Raw genomic sequence first — 22,146 nt, forward strand, 5'->3', positions numbered from 1 at the left:
CATGGATCCCACTCCCATCATCCCAGCCTCTTGTTTGGTGGCACCGGTAGTATGGGAGCTGGATGCGGACATTGAGCGGGCGTCACGTGCAGAGCCTGTTCCCCCACAGTGTTCAGCTGGGCGTCTGTACATTCCGTCTGCTGTCCGTGACCGATTGATCTACTGGGCTCACACGTCACCCTCCTCTGGTCATCCTGGGATTGGTCGGACGATGCGCTGTCTTAGTGGGAGGTACTGGTGGCCCACCTTAGCTAAGGACGTGAGGGTTTATGTTTCCTCCTGCTCAGTGTGCGCCCAGTGCAAGGCTCCTAGACACCTACCCAGAGGTAAGTTTACAACCCTTACCCGTTCCACAGCGGCCGTGGTCGCACTTGTCGGTGGATTTTATAACCGATCTTCCACCTTCACAAGGTAACACCACGATCCTGGTCGTTGTGGATCGCTTTTCTAAGTCCTGTCGTCTCCTCCCTTTGCCCGGTCTCCCTACGGCCCTACAGATGGTGGAGGCTCTGTTTACCCACGTCTTTTGGCACTACGGGGTGCCTGAGGATATAGTGTCTGATCGAGGGCCCCAGTTCACGTCAAGGGTTTGGAAGGCGTTCATGGAACGTCTGGGGGTCTCGGTTAGCCCTACCTCAGGTTTTCACCCCGAAAGTAACGGACAGGTGGAGAGAGTAAATCAGGATGTGGGTAGGTTTCTGAGGTCTTATTGCCAGGATCGGCCGAGGGAGTGGGCGGCGTTTGTGCCCTGGGCAGAGATGGCTCAGAACTCGCTCCGCCACTCCTTCACTAACCTCACTCCATTTCAGTGTGTGTTGGGATATCAGCCGGTTCTGGCCCCTTGGCATCAGAGTCAGACCGAGGCTCCTGCAGTGGACCACTGGTTCCGGCGTGCGGAGGAGACCTGGGATGCTGCTCACGTCCGCCTTCAGCGCGCCGTACGACGTCAAAAAGCTGGTGCAGACCGTCACCGCAGTGAGGCCCCGGTGTTCGCACCGGGGGACAGGGTCTGGCTCTCGACCCGAAACCTGCCCCTCTGCCTGCCCTGCCGGAAGCTGAGTCCGCGGTTTGTGGGGCCGTTTAAAGTCCTGAGGAGATTGAACGAGTTATGTTATAGGTTAAAGCTTCCCCCCAATTACCGCATTAACCCCTCGTTCCATGTGTCTCTCCTCAGGCCGGTGGTGGCTGGCCCGCTCCAGGAGGCCGAGGTGCGGGAGGTTCCTCCGCCCCCTCTGGACATTGAGGGGGCCCCGGCGTACTCCGTTCGATCCATCCTGGATTCGAGACATCGGGCGAGGGGTCTTCAGTACCTCGTGGACTGGGAGGGGTACGGTCCCGGAGGAGAGATGCTGGGTTCCGGTGGAGGACGTGTTAGATCCTTCCATGCTGAGCGAGTTCCATCGTCTCCATCTGGATCGCCCTGCGCCTCGTCCTTCGGGCTGTCCCCGAGGCCGGTGTCGACGCACGGCTGGAGCCGTGCGTCGGGGGGGGGGGGTACTGTCACGACTTTTACCGAAGTTGATGCCCCTCCTTGTTCGGGTGGTGCTCGGCGATCGACGTCACCGGTCTTCTAGCCACCATTGATCAGTTTTTCATTTTCCATTGGTTTTGTCTGGTCTCCTTACATACCTGTTTCTTATCCCAGTAATTACATGTTGTGTATTTAACCCTTTGTTTCCCCTCATATCCTTGTCGGTGATTGTTATGTTATGTACGTGTTGTTTATGTATCGGTGTGCGACAGGTTATTTGTTTACCCGGATTATTTTTCTACATTGGTTTTGGAGTTAGTTTTTGTTAATAAATACTCCATTTTTTAAACCACTCTGGTTTCTCCTGAACCTGACTTCCCTGCCACCTATATACACGGATTATGACAACTGCAGTCTGGTCAAGACCCTGGTGAGGACGACGAGCACGCAGATGAGCTTCCCTAAGACAGATTCTGACAGTTTGTGCAGAAATTCTTCTGTTGTTGCAAACCCATAGTTTCATCAGCTGTCTGGGTGGCTGGTCTCAGATGATACCGCAGGTGAAGAAGCCGGATGTGGAGGTCCTGGGTTGGCGAGGTTACACGTGGTCTGCAGTTGTGAGACCGGTTGGATGTACTACCAAATTTTCTAAAACAACGTTGGAAGCGGCTTATGGTGGAGAAATTAACATTCAATTCTCTGACAACAGCTCTGGTAGATATTCCTTCAGCCTGTATGCCAATTGCACGCTCCCTCAAAACTTGAGACATCTGTGGCATTGTGTTGTGTGACAAAACTGCACATTTTAGAGTGACCTTTTATTGTCCCCAGCACAAGGTGCACCTGTGTAATGATCATGGCGTTTAATCAGCCACACCTGTCAGGTGGGTGGATTATCTTGACAAAGGAGAAATGCTATGATTTAAACAATTTTGTGCAAAACATTTGACCGAAATAAGCTTTTTGTATATATGGAACATTTCTGGGATCTTTTATTTCAGCTCATGAAACCAACCGAGTATCACATATTATTGTGAACTAGACACTAATTGCTTATTGGAAATTTGTGACAGGCACACAAAAAAGTATATTTTTTCCTGTGCAGTACACCATTTTTTATACAGTGCATTTCAATCACAGATAAAGACAGTAGGTTACTTAAGACAGAAGCGATAGGAGGATGTAACGCTCATCGTATATAGTAGACCAAGGCGCAGAGGGTTGAGTGCTCATTTGAACTTTTATTAGAACACTTACACAACAAAACAAGAAAACGAACGAACGCACAGTATTACAGGCTAAACACAGCAGTGCAAAAACAACTTCCCACAAGGGACATGTGAAAACAGGTGTCACGTCCTGGCCAGTATAAGGGTTAATTGGTATTGTAGTTTGGTCAGGACGTGGCAGAGGGTATTTGTTTTATGTGGTTCGGGGTGGTGTGTTTGTTGAAGGGGCATTTGATTTAAGTATTCCGGGGTTTTTGGGCACTGTTTGATTTTCATGTATTCTATGTTTAGTCTAGTGTCTGTTTCTATGTTTGGTTAATTGGGGTTGGGACTCTCAGTTGAAGGCAGGTGTTGTCTATTTGCCTTTGATTGAGAGTCCCATATATTAGGGTGTGTTTGTCATTTGTGGGAGATTGTTTAGTGTATGTCAACATTACAGGACTGTCAGTTTATTGTTCGTTCTCTTTTGTTATTTTTGTGTTCATTTTGGAGTTAATCAATGTTCAAAAAATGAACAACCGCATGCCTGCTGCGTTTTGGTCCTCCTTCACCGACGACCGTGACAACAGGGCTACCTAAGTATGACTCCCAATCAGCAACAACGATGTACAGCTGTTCCTGATTGAGAGCCATACCGCCAAGACAAAAGAAATACACAACATAGACAGATCATAGAAATACAAAACCAAGAACATAACCAAAAACCCCGGAATACTCTAAACAAACACCCCTCTACATAAACACACATCCCAACAAACCCCGAACCACATAAAACAAACACCCCCCTGCCACGTCCTGACCAAACTACAATAACAAATAACCCCTTTACTGGTCAGGACGTGACAGAGGATGGTTGGTCAGGGAGGATGGGAGGTTGTATAATGTGAATGTCTAGCAACCCAAAGTTTGTGTGTTCAAATCTCATCTTGGATAACTTTAGCATTTTTGCTAATTACCTACTTTGCACTTACTTACTAATTTTTACCTACTTTGCGACTACTTAAGAGTGTTAATTAACCATTCCCCTAACCCTAACCTAACTCCTAACCCTAACCCCCAGCCTAGATAACGTTAGCCACAACAAATTGGAATTTGTGTAATGTACACAAATACATTATGAAGAAAGAAAAATGTGTAATACACACGAAAAGTGGACTTTTTCGTGTGCCTGTAATTTGTGTCCATTTCACAATAAACTGTGATAGTGTGTTGCATGGGACCAATACTTTACATGTTACATTTATATTTTTGTTCAGTGTAGTTTTGGATAAATTATTTGCCTTCTAGGGGGCGCCACAGCGCATTTTGAAAAAAATGCGTTCCCATTTTCAACGGCCTACTAATCAAACTCAGAAGCTAGGACATGCATATACTTATTATATATGGATAGAAAACACCCTAAAGTTTCTAAAACTGTTTGAATGGTGTCTGTGAGTATAACAGAACTCATATGGCAGTCAACCCCGAGACCGATTGAACCAGGAAGTGGAATTCTGAATTGTGGACTCGATTTCTCATCTTTCCCTATTAATCACACCGTTAACAATGGTTCAGTGAGCACTTCCTATTGCTTCCACTAGATGTCGCCAGTCTTTTCACAGTGGTTTGAGCCTTATACAGTCGAAACTCAGTGAATGAGACGCATTGGAAATTGGTCACAGGGGATGGGCCATCACCATTATGACGCCGGCTCCCCTGTCTACCCCCACCTTTGGAAACGTTTTAAAACACTCTACAACCGTCCCCGTCGAATCTGATTGGCTCTCTTGGTGTTACAGGCCCTGAAGATTAATGTTTTACAACGTTTGACATGTTTGAACGAACCTAAAGGCGGGAAAATCTCATTTTATCCGAAACTGCAGCCCTGCGCACGTAGGAGAATTTGGAGAGAGCCCTAGGACGCGCTACCAACAGCAGGCTAATGGAAATGAAGGATGGACTTTTTCGACCGAAAATACATCTGTTGTGGACCTGGGATTCCTGGAAGTGCTTTCTGATGAAGACAACTAAAGGTAGGCGATTATTGACAATATTATACAAGATGAGATGTGACATGCGATTGTTCCAAGATGGCGCCGAGCTCGGTATATTAGCTCATTTTCTGAGTATCGCATCTCCTTTTATCGCAAAGTGTGATTACCCAGTAAAGTTCATTTAAAATCTGGTATGACAGGTGTTCTCAAGAGATATTCATCTATAAATGTTAGATTGACAATATAAATTTAAAAAATCGTTTTCGAATAGTAATTTAGGGAATTGTAGCACTGTTTCCCGGGACGCATTTGAGGGGAAAATAGTTAGTCAACGTCAGACACCGATGTAAAATGCTGTTTTTATATATAAATATGACCTTTATTGAACAAAATAATAAATGCATTGTGTAACATGATGTCCTAGGTGTGTCATCTGATGAAGTTTGTAAAAGGTTAGTGCTGCATTTAGCTGTTTTTTTGGTTATTTGTGATGCAAGTGGTTGGTCGGAAAATGGCTATGTTGCTGCTTTTTACGATGGACTCATCTAACATAATCTAATGATTTGCTTTTCCTGTAAAACCTTTTTGAAATCGGACGACGTGGGTCGATTCAGGAGAGGTGTATCTATAAAACAAAAACAAAATTTATTATTTTTTTTACAAAAAAAAATATATTTTTTTTTAATGCTAATTGGCGATATGATTTTTCGCTGGATTTTGATCCCGCTGACGGGATGAGACGCTGAAGAGTTAAGAAACATTGCTTGTGCCTTGTAATTCCGTTATTACAAACCCACATATTTTTAAGATATTTTCGAATTTCTCTCCCCCGCAAGGAGGGAGGATAATGGAAGTTCAAAGAAGTAATAAGTATACCTACCAATTAGTTAGTGTTTTTACTGATAAAGTTGATGTATTATTAAGTGATTAAAACTCATTATGTTACCAATTCTGTAACGGAATTACTGAAAAATCAGTAACGGAATTACTACATTTGAATTGGCTTCAATGGGAAATCATAGTAGTCACAAACAATGTTCCTCATTTTTTGGGGGCACTGAGGAAATTTCAGGTCTGCTGAATGCAAACTGGAACTTTGTGAAAATGATGTGCAACTTCCAGCGTCCATTTACTGTGAACACTGAGGCTGCACCCGCTTTAAGTTACAGTTTTAACAGTGGCAATGTAAGCTACTGTGGCTATTTGATCATAATGTAGGCCTACCAGAGTGGCCTACCATCAAAAATAATGGAGGAAATGCATCCCATAACATTTTCACATGGAAATAGCTGTTTTATCATTCAGCCTACAGTAGCAGCTAATGTGTGGTGTTCAATGTGTTGTTTGATGTAAGAAACCAATTTATAAAATAAAATGCATTATTATTCCCCATACCATTATTACAGAGAATCAGACAAATTATGCTGCCCTCTGCCTATTGGCTACTTAGCTTATTCAAGCCTGTCTCAAAATACAACACTACCCCTTTAAGACAATAACAAAGCTCTTTACCTGACTCGCTTTTCATAGATGTACACGTTTTGTGCTCTTGTAGGAAGCAATCACTCCCCTATTGTTGACTACAAATGATCTATAACTGGGCTAATAACTCACTAAGTAGCAAAGGATATGAACAAAATGTGCACACGTTGCTGCATACAGCTCTCACTTTGATTTCAAAACAAGCACAACTACTCACGACTGCTCATGCTGTAAATACAGTCCAGTTCAAAGTAAATGGCACAGATCGATATATGCCAATGGTCTATTTGCATATAGGCCTACTGCAGCTCTGACTGTTTAGGCAGCACCGGTCTGTGTAGAGTACGGGCGGAGTAGTGCGTGTCAATGCAATAGAATCCTACTCCGATGCATTCTGACTACAACAACAGCTCTTGCATAGTTTGTTTTGTTGCAAAGTGTCTAATATTGCGTTGATTCGATCACAATTGCCACAGTAAATGGAAACGTTGATAGTGTTAACAGGGAAAAACTCAGTGGTCACCAACCTTTTCTGAGTCAAGATCACATTGAGTGAAAATGCAAGCCGAGATTTACAGCTCAGATTTTTTTTAACATGACTTATAAAAAACGTAAGCCTATGCAACATTGACCACTAACGGTTGTCGTCGGGAATAGAGGACCAAAACACAGCAAAACACCCTACTATATAAATCACCACCCCGAACCACATAAACAAAATACCCTCTGCCACGTCCTGACCAAACTACAATAACAAATAACCCTTATACTGGTCAGGACGTGACAACCACTTAACAAACAGTACTGTAGCAATGAGGTTTGTGCAGTAAGCTATAAGCCCAATCACCGCATTTTGGCTTTGCTTGAATTGCCCTGCTAATGCATTGTCGCTAGGGCCATTTAAAAAAATATATAATTCTAAATTTGAGGTGGGCTATATGATCACACCGGTAATAGATCCGTTGCTGTATTACTTGTGAAGCATACATTTAAATAATTTTACTGGGCTGACAGTGCCAGTGGTCAGTCTCAGCTGATGGAGGGTCCTCCGCTCTCCCTTTCCTCCCAAAAGGAGGAAGCTGATGGCGAAACTTGAGTGTATTTTGAACACCCTAATATCTGGGCAAAGCAGAGCTTCAGAGTAGAAGATTAGAGCAACTACCATACTCCTGGGCTTGAAGATCTTGGACGAGCCCCCATTTTGTTATATTCCCCAGCAAGAAACCAAAAATTGTTTCTCAAACAGAAGGGGGAACGAACAAAAACCAAAACGAAACAGGTGGGGTTCTAGGAGGGGTTCTGAAAGACACTCATGGGGGTGTCCACTGAAAGTTGACTAGTAACAACAACTGGGATCTAAAAGACACTCAACATAAGCGGCCATTAAATTTGCCCCAAAAACGGCAAACGAAATTAAGACCCACATCAAACTTAAAGACAGGAAGCAAACCAAAAAGTGGAACAAAACAAAAACAGTGAAAATCAAATAAAGGATTGTTTTTATTATAAATCTAATAGGGAGAGCCAACTAAAGGTGTTAACCCTCCACATCTCTCAAGCCATCTGGAGCACTGGGCCAGCACAGGTGTAACACATACTGACCAACGAAGTGACACCAATCGGTGCGCCCAACGTGCTAAAGTCCAACCTCAAAATATAAATGGAAAAACCAAAGCCTGTAACAGTAAAGTATTGTACAGTAGAGTGGAGTACAGTAGAGCACATTAGAGAACAGTACAGTACAATGTACTCTACTGTCCTGTACGCTCCTCTTCTGTGATGTCCAAACTTGTGAAACAAGATTTTGTCTGGTCATAACCAACCAAATGTGATCTTGTTTGGGGGTGGAGCTCATTACAATAATAGCCAGTGTGTAGAATAACACCCAAATATGCAAAATACGGATATTACATATTTCTCTACCTTTGTGTACCTATTCAGGATACATCACCATGAAGCGAATGACATTCATAGCCATAATTATACATTTCTGTATACTATAGATCAGGGACCCAAGATGTAATTCCGTTACCGGATGTAAATCCACTATACCTTCTGTAGTTCAATAACCAAAATAAATGTGTTCAATACTTAGTTAGGTAAACATGAATTAAGGCACTAATAGTTCCTCATTATAAAAAACAGCATCAAACAACAGGACAAGGTTGTCACTTTTCATCAGTGAAGCATTTTTAGACACCATCACACCAACCATCACCATATCATCTACTCTGCCTCATCACACTCATTCTTTCCTCAGTTCACTTCATGTAGTTCCCTACGACATCCAAAACCAACAGAATTAACTACAAACAAACTAGTATTACATTACATATCACTGTACTCTATACATGGGCCGTGTGCATTTTCTGCTGGTGTGTCCTGAGGTATCTCCCCTCTGAGAACCTCTTCCCGCAGTGCGTACAGGTGAATGGCCTTTCTCCCGTGTGAACCTTCAGGTGCCTCTTCAGCTGGTGCTGGTGAGAGAACCTCTTCTCACACTGCGGACAGCTGTAGGGTTTCTCCCCTGTGTGGACCCTCTGGTGCCTCTTCAGGCTGGACGAGTGGGAGAAACTGGCCCGGCACAGGTGGCAGCCGAATGGTTTCTCCCCCGTGTGCATCCTCTGGTGGATCTCCACCTGTTTGGGGAAACTGAAGACTTTCCCACAGAACGAACACGGGAAGCGCTTCTCTTTGCCACCAGATCTGCTGATAGTGTCACTACTAATGTCATTTGTCAATGGTCTTGTGTAGCCATTTAGTGTTGAGGCACTGGCATTGTCTGAGGTCTGGTTTAACATTAGAGGACTGTGAGGAGGATGAAGACCAGGGAGTGTCTGTGTTGTTGCAGGGTCCATGTTCCAGTTGATAGATCCTATAGAAGGCAGGCTGAAGGCAGCACCTGTTAGGTGGTTAACCTGAGGCACCATCAGTCTCTCTGAATCACAACTATAGGAGCAGGACGGAGCATCGCTAGCAGAGTCTGTGTCTGTTCTCTCCTGCCGCATACGGACATGTCCCTGTCCCCGCAGACCAAATCTAATCCTCACCCTGGTCTCAGCCAGTCTGTTGTCATGGAGACTGTGATCGGTGGTTGTTTTGTGTTCGACTGTCTGTTTCTGGTCGCGGTTAACAGTGTTGTTCACCAGCCCAGAGTTGAGGACGCTGTCCCTTCCACTGACATCCACTATGTCACCTCTGGTCCTGGCCTGCTCAGTGATGTTGTCCACCGGGCCCTTGACTGCACCTGTCTTGGAATCCAAGATCGTCGCCCAGTCTCCTCTGTTAGCCTCCAGCCAACCACCTGCAGGAAGAGGTTAGAGAATCGACTTAAAAAACATGTCAGAGAGAACTCTACATATGGAGTTTTTTAAGTCAATTACCTGGTGAAGTTCATACATTATAATGTGTGTTTTTGTATGTAAACATACGTTGCATCACTATTCCCATTGAAGATCTATTACTGTATGTAGGCTATATCAAATCAAATATATTTATATAGCCCTTCTTACATCAGCTGATATCTCAAAGTGCTGTACAGAAACCCAGCCTAAAACAGCAAGCAATGCAGGTGTAGAAGCAGGTGTATGCTTGCCATTACCTTGCTCCCCCATCTTTAGTCCACTCAGCAGGTCAATGCTCTCTGGTCCATCCTCTATTGTCTCCTCTTTGACCAGCAGCAGGTCAGGCTTCCCATCCTCCATGTCTACTGACTGTAAGAGATACAGAGTGAGAGGATGTTGGATCAAGAAATCTGATATGAGCACCCTGCTATGGAGCATCTTCTGATTGGGCAATGGGGGATTTCTATGAGTACTATGCAAACGTGTTAGTTGATCTAATACAATACTAATGGTTGGATAATTCAATGGCATAGTCCCATACTTAAGACAAAATTAAGACCCAATCTAATACCATTGACAGTAGTTCACAGTGGGCTCACCTCATTGAGACTGTGTGTGGTCCTGTGCTGCTCAGCTGGTTCCTCTGTGGGTTCAGAAGGTGTAGTCTGGTTGTCCTCCATGACCATGGTCCCCTCAGGGTTCCCCAGACCCTCCCCACACCCCTCCTCCTGGAAGAGACAGGTGATACAGATTATACATACATACATACACACCCTCAGGTACGTACACACAGATAATAAACACACTTTCAACATGGAGTGTTTATCCATCCCCACTACGTTTGAGTCCTATACTGTAGTTACAGAATTACTTCATTGTTGTTAAACCCATCATGGTGGACATAAATATGATGTGGGTAAAAATAAGTCAGCTATGATAAGTCAGACAAACCTGACTGAACTATTTTGACGTGTACAGTAGGTTTGCTAGTGTGTGGGTATGTGTAGGTACAGTAAGCTCCAAATATATTGGGACAGTGACACATTTTTGGGGGGAGTATGATATATGTGCTTCTCTAACTTTCTCACTTTTTTGTGCCATTACTTTTTGGTCCCCTAAAATGGAGAGACTATGTACAAAAAATGTTATCATTTCTAAACGGTTCACCGGATATGGATGAAAAATACCCTCAGTTTAAAGCTGGCAGTCTGTACTTTAACCTCAGTCATTGTATCATTTATAATCGAAGGTGCTCAAGTACAGAGCCAAAACAACAAAAAATGTGTTGCTCTCCCAATATGGAGCTCACGGTGTATTTAACTATAAAGCGCTGTCGGGTATATGCAAAATAGGGTGATATCAGATGTAATATACAAAAGCGAGTCTCAATGAAAGTCTTAGAAAGTCTAGTGTTTATTAAACATAAACAAGTTTAAATACACCATATGAAAACCACATGTCTAAACTACAAATCTGCATGATAAACTACATTAATTTCTAATTAAAAGTGTCTTGGGAAAGAAATTAAGTAGTTGAATGGAAGTTATGAAATAAGCATTTGGGAACATATACAGTGCCTTCAGAAAGTATTCATACCCCTTGACTTATTCCACATTGTGTTGTGTTACAAAGTAGGATTAAATTGAAAAGAGAAATGTCAATGATCTACACAACATACTCTGTCAAAGTGGAAGAAAAATTCTAACAGTATGAAAAATAAAACACTAAATATATCATAATTAGATAAGTATGTAACCCCCTGAGTCAATACATGTTAGAATCACCTTTGGCAGCTTTGAGCCTTTCCGGGTAAGTCTAAGAGCTTTCCACACCTGGATTAACCAACAATTGGCCATTATTCTCTTAAAAATTCTTCAAGTATTTGAAGCTGTGGGCCAGAAGAGAAAATAACTTGACCCGGCCATGAAAGCTGCCAAAGCGTGTGGGTACATTGTTTACATCCGCTATGACAAGCTTATTGTCCACCCACAGCAAACACACACCAACTGATTAATGGACTGCTGAATGGTTTTTTTTTTTCTCTTACTTTGTTCTTTTCTATATTATGTCTGTCTCTGAGAGGCTACCCAGGAAAGGGCAAAAAAATTACTCAATATATGTAGCCTCAGAAATAAGGTTAATGAAATCAATAACTTGCTAACATCCGATAGCATTCATATATTAGCCATTTCTGAGACTCACTTAGATAATTCCTTTGATACAGCAGTAGCAATTACAAGGATATAACATCCATAGAAGAGACAGAAATGCTTATACTGTACCTTCAGAAAGTATTCAGACCCTTTGACTTTTTACACATTGTTACGTTACAGGCATATTCTAAAATTTATTTTTTGTTTTAATACCAGATCTCACAATACCACATAATGACAAACCGACAACAGGTTTAGACATTTTTTGCCAAAAAAAATTGTAAAACTGATTTACATAAGTAATCAGACCCTTTGCTATGAGACTCGAAATTGAGCTCAGGTGCATCCTGTTTCCATTGATCATCCTTGATGTTGCTACAAATTGATTGGAGTCCACCTGTGGTAAATTCAATTGATTGGACATGATTTGGAAAGGCACTCACCTGTCTAGATAAGGTCCCACAGTTGACAGTGCATGTCAGAGCAAAAACCAAGCCATGAGGTCGAAGGAACAATCTGGGGAAGGGTACCAAAACATTTCTGCAGCATTGAAGGTCCCCAAGAACACATTGGGCTCCATCATTCTTAAATGGAAGAAGTTTGGAACCACCAAGACTCAAACTGAGCAATCGGGGGAGAAGGGCCTCTAAAGGTTCTTCAGAGTTCCTCTGTGGAGATGGGAGAACCTTCCAGAAGGACCACAATCTCTGCAGCACTTCACCAATCACACCTTAAATGTAGAATAGCCTGACGGAAGCCACTCCTCAGTAAAAAGGCACATGATAGCCCGCTTAGAGTTTGCCAAAAGGCACCTAAAGGACTCTCAGACCACGAGAAACAAGATTCTCTGGTCTGATGAAACCAAGATTTAACTCTTTGGCCTGAATGCCATGCATCACGTCTGGAGGAAACATGGCACCATCCCTACGGTGAAGCATGTTGGTGGCAGCATCATGCTGTGGGGATGTTTTTCAGTGGCAGGGACTGAGAAACTAGTCAGGATCGAGGGAAAGATGAACGGAGCAAAGTACAGAGAGATCCATGATGAAAACCTATTCCAGACCGCTCAGGACCTCAGACTGGGGCGAAGGTTCACCTTCCAACAGGACAACGACCCTAAGGACACAGCCAAGACAACGCAGGAGTGGCTTCGGGACAAGTCTCTGAATGTCCTTGAGTGGCCCAGCCAGAGCCCGCACTTGAACCCGATCGAAAATCTCTGGAGAGACCTGAAAATAGCTGTGCAGCGACGCTCCCCATCCAACCTGACAGCTTGAGAGGATCTACAGAGAAGAATGGGAGAAACTCCCCAAATACAGGTGTTCCAAGCTTGTAGCGTCATTCCCAAGACGACTCGGCTGTAATCGCTGCCAAAGCTGCTTCAACAAAGTACTGAGTAAAGGGTCTGAATACTTATATAAATGTGATATTTCAGAATGTGGAAAGCTGTCATGGGTAGCTACTTTGAAAAATCAAAAATATATTTTGTTTTGGTTACTACATGATTCCATATATGTTATTTCATAGTTTATGTCTTCACTATTATTCTACAATGTAGAAAATAGTAAAAATAAAGAAAAACCCTTGAATGAGTTGGTGTGTCCAAACTTTGGACAGGTACTTTTTTTGATGTGTTGTCATTACGTCTGCTGTTTTTGATCGGCAAACTTTCTAAATGTCAATGAAAAACCTCTGGACAAATTTAATGGAAACATAGTTAATGAGTTGAATCAGCTGTTTTTTTGCCTGGGGCGACAACAAAAATGTGTGCTGTTGGGGGTACTTGAGGACTGGAGTTGGGAACCACTGACCTTCACAGTACAAATAAAAAATGTTTAGGCTTATATATGCCTTGTACACTGAGTGTGCAAGACATTAGGAATACCTTCCTAATATTGAGTTACACCCCTTTTTGCCATCAGAACATCCTCAATTCGTCGGGGCATTGACTCAAAGGTCTCCATTGCTTCCAGAGTTGTGTCAAGGTGGCTAGATGTCCTTCGGGTGGTGGACCATTCTTGATACACACGGGAAACAGCAGCGTTGCAGTTCTTGACACACTCAAACCGGTGTGCCTGGCACTTACTTACATACCCGTATAAAGGCACTTAAATATTTAGTCTTGCCAATTCACTCTCTGAATGGCACACACTCACAATTAATGTCTCAATTGTCAAGGCTTAAAAAATATTATTTAACCTGTCTCCTGCTCTTCATCTACACTGATTTAAGTGGATTTAACAAGTGACATGAATAAGCACCAGAGGGTATCACCTGAATTCATGGAAAGAGCAGTTGTTCCTAATGTTTTGTAAACTCAGTGTATATTTTACACAATGTCTGGAAGCAACATTCCTCCTGAATATTCAACACTGAAATATGTTACTTTAGTAATTCCAAATGCAACTGTGAATCTTTTGACAATTCATCTGTCTTTAATGCAGGGTTTGATCTAAACGTCAGAAGCAATCGAGTTGAAATGGTTACTTTCAAGGGAATGGTTTTCTGCTGGTTTATCCTGAGGTAGCTCCTCTCTGAGAACCTCTTCCTGCAGTGCGAACCACCTCTCTCCTGTGTGGACCTTCAGGTGCATCTTCAGCTGGCTGCTGGCGGTAGAATCTCTTCTCACACTGGGCTCAGCTGTATTATTTCTCCCCTGTATGGACCCTCTGGTGCCTCTTCAGGTTGCCAGCATGGGCAAAACGCATGTTACACTGGGTACAGCTGAAGGGTTTCTCCCCTGTGTGGACCCTCTGGTGCCTCTTCAGGTCACCAGCCTGGGCGAAGCGAATGTGACATTGGGTACAGCTGTATGGTTTCTCCCCTGTGTGGACCCTCTGGTGGATCTCCACCTTCTGGGGGCAGCTGAAGCCTTTGTTACAGAACATGCAAAGGAACCGTTTCTCTTTACTTTTGCCTGATGTTGCTCCCCCACCCCGAGCCTGGGCTCTAACCCCGTCGTTTGAATTCAATACCTGATCGAAAAGGACATGGCTGTGTGAATCGGAAGACCCCATTGACGTGGACACTGGGTCGCGATCCCTGAACGCATGTAAAGGGGAGTGGGTCCCAACATTTAGATTGGTCTCTAAGCTTTCCCTGTAGTCTAAGAAATCACTGCTGTTGCCCTGCGAGTGTCCTTCTCCTAAATGAGTCTGGTCTGTATTCCATGTCAGAGGAGCGTCATCCTCCACTTTCACAGTCACCTCATCTACGACCAGACCTTCCCCTTTCTTATCTAGGCGCCCTTCAGAGTATACACTACTACTGTACTGGTTCCAGTCTCCTCTCATTGGATTTGTCTGTGTATCTAAGCCCACAGGCATGTCACCAGATATCATCTGTTTCTCTGTAGCGTATGAACAGGACGGATCATTGACAGTCTGTAACACGTCACCGGAGTCCTGATGGGACAGAACCGTCGTCAGGTTACCGTGAAGTAAATACTCTGAGTGGGGAGCAGGACAGCCCAGTCGCCCCAGCACCATTGAAGTCTTGGGGTATGTCTCTGTCTTGAAGAGGATGTTCGGCGTTCCACTGACCTCCGTGATGCTGCTGGGCTGTGCTGGGGCGGTGGTGGGGTCCTCCGTGGCTACAAGGGGCGATCCAGCCGCTGCAGTCTGGCTGTCTCTGCTGTGCCGTGGGTCCTCTTCTCCTTCAGCCATCTCCTGCTTAACCCCAGGACCTGCAGCCTCTGCAGACTAACACAAGAAAAGAGAAGGTTATTACCGGTACATGAGTTGAATAACAATGTCATAGGGAAGTCTCACGAGATAAATGAGGATGTAGAGGTACAGTGCATTCGAAAAGTATCCAGACACCTTCACTTTTTCCACATTTTATTGTTAGAGCCTTATTCTAAATTCCTCATCAATCTACTCACAAAAACCCATAATGACTAAGTGAAAACGGGTTTAGACATTTTTGCAAATGTATTCAAAATAAACAGAAATACCTTATTTTTCTATAAAGCAATTGAGCACAGGTGCATCCTGGTTCCACTGATCAACCTTGAGATGTTTCTACAACTTAATTGGAGTCCACTTGTGGTAAATTCAATTGATTGGACATGATTTGGAAAGGCACTCACCTGTCTATATAAGGTTCCACAGTTGAGAGTTCATGTCAGAGCAAAAACCAAGCAATGAAGTTGAAGGAATTGTCCGTAGAGCTCTGAGACGGGATTGTGTCAAGGCACGTATCTGGGGAAGGGTACCAAAAACATTCTGCAGCATTGAAGGTCCCCAAGAACACAGTGGCCTTGATCATTCATAAATGGAAGAAGTTTGTAACCACCAAGACTCTTCCTAGAGCTGGCCACCCAGCCAAACTGTGCAATAGAGGGAGAAGGGCCTTGGTCAGGGAGGTGACCAAGAACCCGATGGTCACTGTGACAGAGCTCCAGCGTTCCTCTGTGGAGATGGGAGAACCTTCCAGAAGGACAACCATCTCTGTAGCACTCCACCAATCAGGCCTTTATGGTAGAGTGGCCAGACGGAAGCCACTCTTCAGTAAAAGGCGCATGACCGCTCGCTTGGAGTTTGCCAAAAGGCACCTAAAGGACTCTCAGACCATGAGAAACAAGATTCCCTGGTCTGATGAAACCAAGTCTGAACTCTTTGGCCTGAATGCCAACCATCACGTCTGGAGGAAACCAGGCAGCACTCATCACCTGGCTAATACCATCCCTACGGTGAAGCATGGTGGTGGCAGAATCATGCTGTGGGGATGTTTCTCAGCGGCAGGAACTGGGAGACTAGTCAGGATTGAGAGAAAGATGAACGGAGCAAAGTACATTGAGATCCATGTTAGAAACCTGCTCAGGACCTCAGACTGGGGCGAAGGTTCAACTTCCAACAGGACAACGACCCTAAGCACACAGCCAAGACAACGCAGGAGTGGCTTCGGGACAAGTCTCTAAATATCCTTGAGCGGCCCAACCAGAGCCTGGACTTGAACCCTATTGAACATCTCTGGAGAGACCTGAAAATAGCTGTGGAGCAACGCTCCCCATCCAGCCTGACAGAGCTTGAGAGGATCTGCAGAGAAGAATGGGAGAAACTCCCCAAATACAGGTGTGCCAAGCCTGTAGCGTCATACCCAAGAAGACTCGAGGCTGTAATCGCTGCCAACGGTGCTTCAACAAAGTACTTAGTAAAGGGTCTGAATGTTATATTTCAGTTTATTTTTAATATATTGAGAGAGAAAAAAAATAAACTTTTTTTTCTTTGCCATTATGGGGTATTGTGTGTAGATTGATGAGGGGAAAAAACGAGTTAATCAATTACAGAATAAGGCTGTAATAATGCACTGTAAGCAAGTGAATAGCTGAAGAGTAGCCTTTCGGAAATAAACATGCCACATTTGATATACAAAGTAAAAAAAAAAACATTTTATGCAACACTATTACACTAACCTCTATCACAATAATGTGCTGGGTTGAGGTTCCACTCCCTTCATCAACTGTGATTGGTTGGTCATCTCTCCATGTATTGTGTCCAGCTGGCTTCACAAAGCTTCTGTGGCCTCCAGTGAGATGTCCTTCGCCTGAGAGTGATTGGGGGAATAGAGGTGGTTAGGTACACTATTGACAGTTTTGACACTGTAAGGTAACACTTATAACTTCTTGATATACTATTTATAGATCGATTGATTATGTTCCATGCATCATATTGTTTTCAATGAGTAAATAATAGGTAATGTTGTAAATCAAGAATCTGGTTAAAATATGATAGTGTCTTAGTTATCTTGAACAAAGGAATCAGGGGAATTATTCAACGCAATCCAAAAACTGACCAACACCCAATTTTGGTCAACCATATATATGTACTTTAACACATGTAAAGCCACACGTGCGCTTAGGGGAACAGGGCGCTATGCCCGGCTGTCTTGGCCTTCTGCAAAATGTACCTCTTGCCATTCCTCTGTACTGGTCGAGAATCTTGACACTTCTTGGGCGACTTGCGAGGACGCGCTCCCGCATTGTCCTCTCTGCGCGCTCCCGTGCCATCTTCAGTTCCAGTAGCTGTAGTTTCCTCCGCAATGTCCTGTTTTCTTTCTGGCTTTGAGTTACTTCCAAACGAAACACTGCATAATCGTCGTCTACGAGTTTACAGATCTCTGCCACGGCTGCATTCGCAAGCACCTCCATGACGGAGGCTATTTGAGTGTGAAAAACCATACAGTTAGCCATTGTAAGCAGCTAGCTAGCGTTGCCTAAATCACATATATCAACCAAGTCCTATCTCCAACGCGAATTAAAAACGCTAACGTGGAAATTGTAATTGGACACTGGGGTTTGGGCAAAAGTCCGACCAAAGGCAATACAAAACTCTATGGTCCAGAAACTGACACAGGCAAAAAGAAATAAGTACTTCCGAGTCACGGATTTTTGGAATTATTCTGAATAAGAGTCCTGTACACTTTGCAAATGAATAATTGTGCCAAAACAATGGAAAATGTCCACAATTATCTATATATTTTATACTAGTTATCATAGAAATAATAATTTTAAGTATTTCTATGTGATTCATTTGTTTTATTTTTTCATGTTTTTTGTGTGTGTAGTCCTATCATTTATTGGACTGTACCACAGGAGGTTAGAGGCACCTTAATTGGGGAGGACGGGCTCATGGTAACGGCTGGAGTGGAATGTTATCAAATACATCAAACACATGGTTTGATGTGGAATAGAGTTCCATGGAGTCATGGCTCTATGTAGTACTGTGTGCCTCCCGTAGTCTGTTCTGACCTTGGGGACTCTGAAGAGACCTCTGGTGCCATGTCTTGTGGGGTATGCATGTTTGTCCAAGCTGTGTGCAAGTAGTTCAAACAGACAGCTCAGTGCATTCAACATGTCAAAACCTCTCACAAAGACAAGTAGTGATGAAGTCAATATCTCCTCCACTTTGGGCCAGGAGAGATTTACATGCACATTATTAATATTAGCTCTCTGTGTACATCCAAGGGCCAGCCGTGCAGCCCTGTTCTGAGACTATTGCATTTTTCCTGAGTCCCTCTTTATGGCACCTGATCACACGACTGAACAGTAGTCCAGGTGCAACAAAACTAGAGCCTGTAGGACCTGCCTTATTGATAGTGCTGTTAAGAAGGCAGAGCAACACTTTATTATGTACAGACTTCTCCCCATCTTAGCTACTGTTGTACCAATATGGTTTGACAATGACAGTGTTACTCCAAGCAGTTTAGTTTTGGAAATATTTAGGACTAACTTATTCCTTGCCACCCATTCTGAAACTAACTGTAGCTCTTCGTTAAGTGTTGCAGTCATTTCAGTCGCTGTAGTAGCTGACGTGTATAGTGTTGAGTCATCCACATACATAGACACACTGGCCTTACCCAAAGCCTGTCGTTAGTAAAGATTGAAAAAAAGTAAGGGGCCTAGACAGCTGCCCTGGGGAATTCTACCTGAATTATGTTTGAGAGGCTTCCATTAAAGAACACCCTCTGTGTTATGTTAGACAGGTAACTCTATCCACAATATAGCAGGGGGTGTAAAGCCATAACACATACGTGTTATAGCAGACTATGATCGATAATGTAAAAAGCTACACTGAAATCTAACAAAACAGCCCCCACAATCTCTTCATCATCAATTTCTCTCAGCAAATCATCAGTAATTTGTGTTAGTGCTGTGCTTATTGAATGTCCTTCCCTATAAGCATGCTGAAAGTCTGTTGTAAATTTGTTTACTGTAAAATAGCATTGTATCTGGTCAAATGCAATTTTTTCTAAAAGTTTACAAAAGGTTGGTAACAGGCTGATTGGTCAGCTATATGAGCCAGTAGAGGGGGCTTTACTATTCTTAGGTAGCGGAATGACTTTAGCTTCCCTCCAGGCCTGAGGGCACACACTTTCTAGTAGGCTTCAATTTAAGATATGGCAAAGATGAGTGGTAATATTGTCCGCTTTTATCCTCAGTAATTTTCCATCCAAGTTGTCAGACCCGGGTGGCTTGTCATTGTTGATAGACAACAATAATCATATTTTCACCTCTTCCACACTCACTTTACAGAATTCAAAATTACAATGGTTGTCCTTCATAATTTGGTCAGATATACTTGGATGTGTACTGTTGCTGGCATGTCATGCTTAAGTTTGCTAATCTTGCCAATGGAAAAAAATCATTAAATTAGTTTGCAATATCAGTGGGTTTTATGGTGAATGAGCCATCTGATTTAATGAATGATGGAGTTGAGTATGCCTTTTTGCCCGAAATTTCACTTAATTTATCTTTGTTTCATAGTGTACTACAATGCAATATGTATGTCCAATATGAAAATCCTATTGCATTTAAACTGATAGGCCAGACTTTAAGAGCTGCAAAATGAGCAGTGATGCTCCTCGCGTTGTAAACTCCGTGGATTTGGAAAGTAGAAGTGCTCCTGAGTAGAATGGACCCCCCTTTTAGGGGGTACAGGCAATTTACTAGATAGTTATCATTACCTTTAATGCTGCTAACAATAATGTTAATGCTATGACATTATTTATGCAATTATGGCGATTAAGTTTTTTTCTTTTTTTGATATTATTAAAGACAATTCTAAGTCTGCTAAAATTTTCTCATAAAATTGTACGAATTTCAACCATTTGTATTATAATTGTTTTACCATCTTCATTGCAGGACTTTTATTTTGAAGGGAAATTGCCGATGTCACAGCCTTTTTCTTGCTAGGTCTTGCATGTTCTTACTGGCAGAATGGATGTTAGAGAAAGGATTTTATAGGCGTAGACCTTGCGAGCACGTAGTCCTAAAAACCACAGATGAGTTAGCATTTTCTACCTCTTGTTCGTTAGGAGATCCTTTACATTTGTTCAATGAGATAATATCAGTCAGTTAACATGACCTTTATGAATTCTGAAGCCTTTATGTGCTTGTTTTGATTATATAAATGCTTCAAAATTCACAAAGTATGGTTAGTTGATTTAGATTATCTCATAGAACAAAACGTATAACTTCTCCTGAACCTGTGTTTACCACAGACCTTATTTTCGGTGTTTATCAACAACAACAAAAACATTAATTTCCCCATAGGCTTTGGCCAACGAGCCATGGCGGAGTTAGCCTCCGTTAGTGCATTCAAAAAGATGCCATTACTATTGCGCTCAATTGGTTGGCGTCATAGCTCAAAGAGTGTGGCTAAATGAAAAGGGTATGCGGGCTGTTCTTTGAAAAACGGCACTGTTTATTACATTACACATAAAATATTTCACGATCAGTATCTTTCAGAGCAGACTTGTTTAGAACAATTTCCATAACTAACCACGTTTCCATCCAACCATTTCATGCGGATGAATTACCTGACGCAGGCAAAACGTCACGACAGGCTGATGGATTTTTAAAAATAAATGACGAAGACAATTTATTCATTCGACATGGTTGGATCTTTCTGTGTCGGTAAAATGTATTCTGCGAGAAATGGCGGTGGAAACGCCTTCATGCGCAAATATTGCTATATTAACCATCACTTCGAAGTGAACTTGGAGTCATGCTATGATATGTTGTGTTGTCCTCCCACTACGACTCAGTGCATGCAGTTTATTATGTTACAGATTAAATACATTATGATGAATTTCACAGGGTGGTGAAGGTGCAAAGTGATGAGCTAGATGCACCTTTCCAATAAATATCAAGGGTCTTATTCTGGTGACATGATGATCGATGCTTGGTTGCCGTTTGACAAATAATATCACTCTTATCCATAATAATCTCATAATAAAGGTTGCCTACGCGCACTGTATCTCCGAGTTTGTTGGCAAGAGTGCACGTGCCAAAACCAGAGTAGGCACATTTGCTATATAACCAGGGTTGGGAAGTAACGGATAAAGGAGGCGCTGGAAGATGGCGGCGAGTGTAGACGAGATTTCAGCTTGCTCCGAGTAACCTTACATTTAAGTGAATTTGAGAGGGATAAAAGTTAACGGAACTTGGCTTATAGTAAACACAATAGAGAACAACACTTAGTTGACCGATAATTTGATTCATAACTTTGAGAAATGGAAGGAAAAAATGTGCGAAAGAGCAAAGGGAGGAGAAGGCAGTTGCTAGCTGAGCACTCATACGTTGGAGAAAAACCGCCACCTGACTCATCAGGAGAAGAAATGGAGGATTCTGGACATTCGGTTGATTCTGAAAATGCAGTCAATAGTCCTGCACCCAAAAAGACACAGAAAGAATTGTCTTTGCGCGAATTACAGGTCAACATAATCGATGCTGTCTATGCAAAGATAAACGAAAGAGCCGACGGTCTGGAGAAAATGATACGCGAAAACACATCAAAAATAGTTGACCTCGAGACCTCTCTGAATCATGCATACAAGAGTATCGAAGAGCTTAAACTTGCAAACACTGCTACGTCTGAGAAATGCATTGCTCAGGAGAAGACCATCGCAGACATGCAAGAGCGCTTATCGGAAGCAGAGCGATACCGGAGAAGGTGGGGGCTACGGCTTTACGGTGTCCCCGAGAACCAG

At 43.0% G+C, this 22,146-nt stretch overlaps 2 protein-coding genes across 2 annotated transcripts; both read right to left on the bottom strand.

Moving 5' to 3' along the window:
- Positions 1 to 7,631: 7,631 nt before the first annotated feature.
- On the bottom strand, positions 7,632 to 10,223 carry LOC145878539 (uncharacterized). The gene is made up of 3 exons (XM_082973871.1): positions 10,099 to 10,223; positions 9,757 to 9,868; positions 7,632 to 9,459 (listed from the first exon to the last, which is right to left on the bottom strand). Exons 1-3 carry the CDS (start codon positions 10,183 to 10,185, stop codon positions 8,501 to 8,503), a joined length of 1,158 nt encoding a protein of 385 aa, XP_082829997.1. The 5' UTR covers positions 10,186 to 10,223; the 3' UTR covers positions 7,632 to 8,500.
- A 665-nt stretch (positions 10,224 to 10,888) lies between these two features.
- On the bottom strand, positions 10,889 to 17,998 carry LOC123742528 (uncharacterized). Its single transcript, XM_045717586.2, has 3 exons — positions 17,563 to 17,998; positions 17,069 to 17,199; positions 10,889 to 15,353 (listed from the first exon to the last, which is right to left on the bottom strand). The coding sequence occupies exons 1-3, from the start codon at positions 17,843 to 17,845 to the stop codon at positions 14,298 to 14,300; spliced, it is 1,470 nt and encodes a 489-aa protein (XP_045573542.1). The 5' UTR covers positions 17,846 to 17,998; the 3' UTR covers positions 10,889 to 14,297.
- Between the last annotated feature and the right edge of the window lie 4,148 nt (positions 17,999 to 22,146).

This window comes from Salmo salar, chromosome 04 (assembly GCF_965601325.2).
Source record: "Salmo salar chromosome 04, fSalSal1, whole genome shotgun sequence".
Lineage (NCBI taxonomy): Eukaryota > Metazoa > Chordata > Actinopteri > Salmoniformes > Salmonidae > Salmo > Salmo salar.